Source organism: Hirundo rustica, chromosome 6 (genome assembly GCF_015227805.2).
Source record: "Hirundo rustica isolate bHirRus1 chromosome 6, bHirRus1.pri.v3, whole genome shotgun sequence".
NCBI classification, from domain to species: Eukaryota; Metazoa; Chordata; class Aves; order Passeriformes; family Hirundinidae; genus Hirundo; species Hirundo rustica.
Genome location: NC_053455.1, coordinates 61,171,202 through 61,180,062, shown reverse-complemented (window position 1 = coordinate 61,180,062; position 8,861 = coordinate 61,171,202). Strand labels below are relative to the sequence as shown.

Genomic DNA, 8,861 nt, shown 5'->3' with positions numbered 1-8,861 from the left:
ATCTGGCACTGAAGAAAACACACATCCAAAAGAATTTTGAACTGTTCCTCATTTAATAAACCAAATCAGGCCCACACAAGGTGTGAAACAGCAGATATTCAGAAAAATACAGATTCATGGAAAAAGAGAGACTATCAGTGTATACACACAAATGAAACTAAAGACTAATTAAAAAATTAAAGACCTAATAGAAAACCCTAAACTTGGTACATCCCAGCTGGAAATCCTGGTTGATACAATACCTATAGTTCAGCATATACATATGTACTTATATAATAATTATTATTTTATTAAAAATGCCATCAAACAAATTTTCCAAGTAACAGTCACCACCTGACTGCCAAAGACCCTTTGTCTCCTGAGATGAACAAAAATAATTTGTGTTTGATACAACCTCTGAACAGCACCTTGGCTTGTCACTCACGTATCACACACTTTCATTAAACAAATGCTGCACCTGGAGCTCTCACAACCCTGCCCTTGCTTTTACAGACATTTTTGCAAATGAGGAAACAAGCACAAATGAGTTCCTACTTCGGTGTTACTTCATTTCAAAGGAATTCTCCACATAATTGAAATCACTGTGAGTGTGTACATTCTGTCCTGTCTATTTTAACAACTTCACCTACACAGATATTTATTTGTGAGCTCCTACAATCCCACACATCCACTAGATGGCTCTGGCACTGCCTGTGTGCATCAAAACCCAAGTGTAAGACGATTAAACAAAGCAAAAACCTCGAATCTGTCTTCGTGAGGCTGCACTACACACACAGGGTACAGCTGATAAAAGAGCTCTGGAATTCCTTACAGAACTGGAATGCAAAGACATCCAGCAGCCCAAGCCAAAGCCTGTTCCAGGTATTTCTCTCAACTACCAGAGTTAAATACAGGCAGCTGGCAGCATCCATGGATTTGGAACGAGACTAAAGAGGTTGCTTTTCAAGGCTGGCACGTGAAAAGCTGGTGTGTGTAAGAGGTACTAACAAATACAGTCAATGAGAATCACAACTCTTCGGGCAGTCGTGTTTATCTCACCCACCATTTAAACCGGTAACTTGCTGGGTTTAGATTTTATGGGGTTTGCTCCCTTCCCCCCGTCAGTCTGCAAAACTACTGCAAAACCCAGGTGCAAATTCCATATTCTGAGCGGGAATTCTCATCTTTCTCCTTTGCTTTCTCACCTCCTTTGTCATTCCACCCTCTGCCCACAAAAAATGTTTCCTGCTGCAAAGCCTGAAGGGAATTGGTTTTATTTTCCTTCACCCACAGCATCTACACATTGTGTAAACTGAACGATCTGCATACACAGATTTTTAGGTAACAAACATCCTTTAAAAGAGGAAAGTGTGCAAATGCTTGTTTTCCTTTGGAGGAATTATCAGTAAAAGACTAGCAAGGAATTTAAACAAGTATTTCTGTTTAACAGATTTACGCACTAGTGCGTGTAATATCCTAAACAAAACTTGGCAGAGATAATAAATGCTCAATACCATTGCAAGTCCAGTGATTTTCCCTTTCCCTTTTAACATTTAACATCTCTTCACTATTTTCATTTTCTTTTAATATAAAAGTAGATAAACACTTTTCCAGTTTTGTTCTTTTAATGTTGTTTTTTCTTTTGTCATCCACGTTTATCTTCATCTGTTGCGTTCAAAATGTCAGTGAAGATCTCTCAGTATCAGCTCCAAAATCAGACTGAATATTTAACATCGAACAAACCTAAAAAAGAATACACAGAAGTGTTTCCAAGGGTCTGTTTTCCAAGAAGAATATTCAACAAAACTCCCAATTGCTCCATTTCTCTTCTGGTCCCACTTGCAATTCAAATTGTCAAAGATTATTTCCAGCTTGCTTTTTAAAGAATATTTTTTTCCTTTATTTTGAATTTGTTATTGGTTGGGAAATTTTCAACTATCAAGGACTTTTGCTTAATTTATCTAACTTCAAGTATTCTGCTGTGATTGCAGAAGGGGAGCAGTAACTGCTCCACATAAATACTGTGTTTTGGACTGGCTTTAAGAACTAAATATCATCAAAAATGAATTTATGTGCTAAAATAACAACTTAATCCGACAAACCTGTTTAAATTTTCCTCTGATTTTTTCCAGATCTTCTTGCAGCTTCTCGTAAGTGGGGTCTCCATATGGGAATTTCTGAATCATCCCTATTAATGAATCCAGAGCCCTTCTTTTTTTGCTAGGGGAAAAAAAAAAATCATCAAATCAAAACAAAACCCAATGCACAAAATCCAGCCCTCCAAGCTTCTTTAATTCAACTTCTCCCATTTAGCCCATTGTCAGGTGTGTTCCATACATGTTTAAGAAATTAACCAAACCAGGAATTATTCCAAATTCAGCACAACTAGATTTAAGGTTTCACTTTCAGCTCACCACTCCAAAGTTGAGAAATATTCAAGACTCAACAAAAACACTGATTAGATGACTGGATAAAACCAAAGGCCAGTTCTGACAGACAGATTAATCAAAATGAGAGAGAAAAAAAGAAGAAAAGAATGGAAGTCACAGCAAAATGACTTTTGGCCTTTTTAACCTCACCTGGTCTTTTCATCTGTGCATTTCTGGAGCAGACAGTGCCACGTCAGTGCAAACCCAAGGTAGCAGCCAATCTAAAAGTGAATTTAAAAGAGTGTCACGAGGGAAAGAAAAAACCCCAAAGAACACGCAGCATAGACAGCTGAACAAAGCACTGCACTCCACTTCTCTCTTCAGGAAACTAAACTCTGGATGCACAGACATGTTTCCAAGCTGGAAAGGCTGACAAGTGCAAGATTACCCAAGTCATCCTCTCACTTGATGTCTCTAATCCTGCCTCCCTCTGCAGCTCTCCCAGCATGAGGAGATTAGAGCACGTCTCTCTTATGCTCTGTCCAGGACCGTTTTGTACAAAACCATCCAGCTCGGGAGGCTGCTCTTTGGCATTCTCATCCTGGAAACTGTGACAAACTGGTGAGCTGGACATACGGAACAAGCTGAGGTGCCTCCCCACCACTGCCCAGCCCCGGAATTCCTAGGGATGGTCATCAATCCAGCTGTGCCAGCACACAGAGCTGGCTCCATCTGCTGAAGAGGAACCTTGCCACAAACCCTCCCAGCATCAGAATTAACAAAGAGTGCACGGGGAGACACACAGAACTGCCTCTTTATGTCTCAAAATTCCATGCTTTTCCACATGCTGAGCCACAGGAGACTGAGGGGACAGAGGAGGGCCTTTAGCCATAAATTTGGGAAAAAGGATTATCAATGCTCCATTCAGCAAATAAGCTCAAAAAACATAAGCACACCTACTGCACTCTCCAGGTGCAAACAGCACCTTTAAAGCAGTTTTATGGGTCCTCCTGGACACACACAGACGTGGCAGTGAAACACAGCCTGCCTGTACCTCAGGCCTTGCCTGAAAGTCTCTGTGTGTCTGTCATTTCTTGGTGACAAGAAGGTTCCACGGCCGAAGCGTTTCCCCATTACCTCCGAGCCAACCCTGGCTCCCTGGAGCGCTCCGTACCTCCTGCCCTCAGCCATCCCGGCGTGGCTGCCCTCGGCGAGCCCCTCCTGGAAGCCCTCCCCGTGGAACCTGGGAATGCAGAATCGCAGCTCTGTGAATCTCCTGTTCAGCTCACGCCGCACGCTCCGGGCAGCACAAACGTGCGTCGCCTCCCAAGCTTGGAAATGCCATGCAAAATGGGTTTAAACTCCAGAATCACAGGCTCATTTTGGTGGGGAAAGACCTCTGAGATCATCCAGTCCAACCTTTGAATGGTCACCACTGTGTCAGCCAGACCAGAGCCCTGAGTGCTACATCCAGCTGTTTCTTGGACACCCCCAGAAATGGTGACCCCTTCCAAGGCCTGGCAACATTTTCCATGAAGAAATTCCTCCTTATGTCCAACTTAAACTTCTTTTGGTGGAGCTCGAGGCCGCTTCCTTTTGTCCTGTCACTTGTTACCAGGGAGAAAAGCCTGACCCCACATGGGTCATGGCTCCTGTCAGGGAGCTGTAGAGAGAGGGAAGGTTCTTCCTGAGCCTCCTTTTCTCCAGGCTGAGCTCCCCCATTCCTCTTTAGCTGCTCCTCATCAGATTGGTGCTCCAGATCCTGCTCCAGATCCATTCCCTTCTCTGGACACTCTCCAGCAACTCAATGTCTTGGATTAAGGTGCCCAAAACTGACCCCAGGATTCGAGGTGGGGCCTCAGCGGTGCCCAGAAGAGGGGGACTGTCACTGCCCTGGTCCTGCTGGCCACACTATTGCTGACACAGGCCAGGATGCCATTGTCCTTCTCGGCCACCTGGGCACACCTGGGCTCGTGTCCAGCAGCTCCCGGCCAGCACCTCGGGCCTGTTCCCTCGGGGATGTTTTCCAGGAACTCTCCCGCTATCCTGGAGCGCTGCAGGGGTTGAGGTGATCCAAGGGCTGGACCGGGCACTTGGCCTTGCAGACCCTCACCCCGCTAGTCTCGGCCCATCAATCCAGCCTCCCACTCTGTACTGACACCAGTTCCCTCGGCAGCCTCTTCCAGCGCCCGATCACCCTCTGGATGAAGAACCTTTCTCCGATATCCCACCTAAACCTCCCCCGGCTCAGCCCCAGAACGCGCAGAGAGGCGAATTTTCCCGGCCCTCCTCCTCGGGCTGAGCGCTCGCTCTCCTTTCCCTGACTCTCCCCTGGCAGCTGGCACAGGGGAGCGCGGGCACAGGGGAGCGCGGGCATAGGGAAGCACAGGCACGGGGGAAGCACAGGCACAGGGGAGCTCCGCGCTGCCGAGGAGCCCCCCTCGGGCCGCTCCAGGCTCCCTCTGTCCCCTCACCTCTGCTCGGCCATCACGATCCCATCGAACAGGTCGGCCATGGCGGCGCCAGGCACGCCGGGAGCGGACGGCGAGCGGGAGGGGGCGTGGCCTCGGAGCAGGAGCCACGCCTCCCTCGGGGCAAACCGCGCCCACGCCAGCTGGCGGCGTGCGGCCACTAGGGGGCGCCCGAGGGCCGCCTCAGAGCCCGGTCCGGGGCGTCTGTGGGGAAATGTCGGTGTCTCAAAAATCCCACCCCGCGTCCTAAAAAATCCCACCCCGCGTCCTAAAAAACCCCCACCTGCTCCTCGAAGGCTTGTCCAGACGCTCCCTGAGCTCTGCCAGCCTCGGCGCTACACTGCCCCGCGGAGCCTGGTGCAGTGCCCGACCCTCACCCTCTGGGTGAGGAACCTTTTCCCGATACCCAACCCGAGCCTGCCCTGGCACAACACCAGGCAATTCTCTCAGGTCCTATCGCCGGTCGTGGAATGATAAGACGTCTCTCACACATAATATTGCTATCTGAGGCTTCCAACAAGTGTATTTTTGGTGCGTTTGCCCACAGTTTTTCCCTGTGAGGGTGGCGTGGCTCTGGCACAGGTTGCCCGGAGAAGCTGTGGATGCCCCATCCCTGGAAAGTGTCCCAAGGCCAGGCTGGATGAGCCTCTGAGCAACCTGGAAAGAAATTATCTTTAAAGTCCCTTCCAACCCAAACAAGTCTATGATTCTAAAACATAAATATTTTTGGAGTATATAACCACCCCAAACTATAGTGTGCCGTTCTAGGCTGCTCTGTTAAAATACCTACGAGTTGGTACAGATCAACGCTGGTCAAAGGAAACTTATACTAATTTATAAACATGTATTTTAAAGTTAACTTATTCTATTACTTTCCAGATACTTAATGAGAGTGTGGCTCTGGGTCACTGGTGTTGGCACCGTGTATTTTTGGGGGGATAAAAGGGAAATTTTATTGAATTTATCATGTTGTTCACCATTCATATACAAAGCACACTGGCAGAGTAGAAAGAGTGGCCCCCAAATTTTCCACCAGCAGGCTTTCAGTGATTTGAGCAGAGGTAAAGTGGACTTTTGAATTGATTTATAGGTTTTTTACACTTCCTCCGAGTGGAAATGAAGACGCTCAGTATCTCCTTTCCTTCAGCAGCCTCCCCGCTCCTCTAACAACTCGGATTTGCACATCACAGCTTCCAGCTGGGACTTCACAAGGAGACATTTGACACTTGAGCTTTAAAAAACCTTTTAGGGCTGTAAAATGTGCTGTTGCAAATGAAAGGCCCGGCATTGTCCCAGTGTCTTTGAGGGGCTCTGATGGACAAGGGGACGTGTGTGCTGAGGGGTGGTGGTGGTGTTTACATTCCCACAGAACCCAAGGTGTTTCTTGGAGTTCTGCTCCTGACCGAGTCAGGTGTCTCAGGGCAGGGGGAAGCATTTCCCAGCAATCCTCCCACCTCAAGCCGAGATCTTGTCAGATTTTATAAACAAAACAGCCAGGTTTGGTGAGGGCTGGGATGGGAAAACTCCAGTGAAAACTGAAGTGCTCCAGGAAGCGGTGTGGGTTAATTTAGCTCGTGGCATTCTTCCCTCTGTCTGAATAAATATTGAGCCGACCTCTAACCATGCTGTTGCAGGAAAAATCATTGTGCTGCCGATGGAAGACGGTAATCCAAAGGTGTCAGCAAATAGGGTCAGTAGAGAGCTTAAGATGCTGTTCCCGAAGTGTAAGGTTGCCTGTCTTTGTGCCCTTGAGAAATATTCACGATGTTTCACCCAATTAAAAATATCTCTCACTGTGAAATTAAACTGTGTATCCTCCACACCCCATTATTTGCCATGTTTCCTGTCAAATCTGTACGATTTTTTTAGCAGAAAAGTAAAGATGACCTTTTTTTTTTTTCTTTTTTTCTTTTTCTTTTTTTTTTGACCACGCGTTTAAAGTTCATTCATATTTTATTTTGCTTGCTGGTTTGGGGTTGGGTGCAGTTTTTTTGTTGTGTTTGTTTGTTTTTTAAGAAAGGTCTTGAAAGGCGTTCAAGGAAAATATAGTGACTGATGAAAACTGGAAATGAGACCCCCTGAAATCTGAAAAGTTTTGGAATAAAACAACCCAAAAATCAGAACTACCTCTTCCAGCACACGAGGACTGGGAACCCTCCGGATGTGTGGCAGTGGCTCAGCACAAAAGAGAATGGGAAAACACCATGGGAGATGTTTGCCAGCCAAGAAATCTGCTGTTTCTGTGACTCACAGTATTTCCAAATGGAAACATTCGGGCTCTTTTCCTGCCAGAAACTGACATCTTTTTCAGGCAAAACTCACCACTTTTCTCCCTGGCAGCACTAGCTACAATGGTTCCCATCTTTAAATGGGAGCAGTCTTTTACCCACAGAATTAATTTTTTTTTTTTTTTTTTTTTTTTTTGGTCCAGAAAATGCCCAGGGAAGTAGTTGAGTCACCATCTCTGGAGGTACTTAAAAGATGTGTGGATGTGGCACTTAGGGAGAGGCAAAAGAATCAAGCAGATTTCAGTGTTGAAGATGATTTTCTCTTTTATTGCAAATGTACACATTACACTACTGATAAGATAATGCACAGAAATTTTAAAAGATATCATTGGCTAAAATTCCATTGATTACAAAACTTCACAAGATTTGTTACAGTTAAAAAAAAAAAAAAACAACAAAACCACCTTCAGGACTATATAAATAGAATTTTGAGCATAAATAAGAGTAACAAAATAAACAGATGTATGTATTCAATAAATTAATTATAAATATTGCATTAGCAGTGAAGTGCTAGGTCAGAAGAACTCCAGTATTCCCAGAAGAGGTTTCTCTTTCTTTTTTTTTTTTTTTTTTCCTGGTACAGAAATCTCTACTATAAATGAACCTTTGGACACAAGTAGAATCCCTGAAACCACCTTTTTTTTTTTTTTTTTTTTTTTTTTTTTTTTTTTTTTTTGTTATTACTTCACTGAATCTTTTCAAAGGGAGAACAGAACTTGAAAACATCAGGTGCCTTGGCCAGAGGTACTTGCAATCCCTTCCTGCAAGGAGAATCCTGACCCAGTTCTGCAGCTTTTTAACTCACTAAACCATCTCTCCACTGATTCCCATGGGTGCTGAATCAAGTGGAAGTGACTTGAAAAAATTCCTGGTGGTTAAAGGTTAAACACAAAAACCTATTTTACAACTGATTTGACCTATACATCCGTTCTCAGTGTTTTTCTCTGTTTGCTAATGACATGTACACGCTTATATACAAAAGAATCTTCATTTAAACATTCATTAGAGCTGCTCATTCCCTACCTGATGAACATCAATTCTAGCTCTGGGCACTCTTCCAAACACACACTGAATTCTCACTGATTTTGATGAGAACTCTCTGCTAGATGATTCTGATGCTGCAGAGAACATAATTTAACCTACAAAAGAAATCAATGATCAAGTTTCCCAAAGTACTTTTTAGCAGTAAGGGAAAGGAGAAATTTTTTTTCCTTTCTTTCCACATCTTCTAACGGAAGAAAAAGCACAATATACAAACGGATTTTTTTTTTTTTTTCCAGTAGTATGCTTTCAATAGAAAGTTTCCCCCAGAAAGTTGTTATCAGCCTTTTAAGAAGCAGCATTAACTCAAGTTACATCTGGTAGGATGTTTTCCTTCATCTAGATTTGGTCCAAATGTTTGAGTTTGAGGTCTCTGAAGAGGAAAAGGCTTTCTGCATTTGCTCTTATGAGCAGATATAACAGGTGAATATATGTGGAAGTGAAGTTGGTGTAAAAAAAATTGTAGTTATTTTATCATCACCTATGGAGGAGTTCTGATAAAGCTACTAAGCTTTTCACATTTAATCCTCCTTCTCCAAATAAAACTACAGATAGGCAATTCTTTAGAATATAGAACAGCCTGTTGGCGCTCATTTCTTACAGCTACAACGAGAGCGAGGCTGGCTCCATACTCAAATACACAAAAAAGTTTCCAAATATCACTACACAAAAAGCTAAAACCCCACACTCTGCAATGTTTCTGTACAAATGCG

At 44.3% G+C, this 8,861-nt stretch overlaps 1 protein-coding gene across 1 annotated transcript; it reads right to left on the bottom strand.

Annotated features, from left to right (window-relative positions):
- Positions 1-1,237: 1,237 nt before the first annotated feature.
- On the bottom strand, positions 1,238-7,181 carry LTO1 (LTO1 maturation factor of ABCE1). The gene is made up of 6 exons (XM_040067616.1): positions 7,142-7,181; positions 4,823-4,979; positions 3,486-3,591; positions 2,559-2,629; positions 2,082-2,199; positions 1,238-1,722 (listed from the first exon to the last, which is right to left on the bottom strand). Exons 1-6 carry the CDS (start codon positions 7,179-7,181, stop codon positions 1,654-1,656), a joined length of 561 nt encoding a protein of 186 aa, XP_039923550.1. The 3' UTR covers positions 1,238-1,653.
- Positions 7,182-8,861: the final 1,680 nt, after the last annotated feature.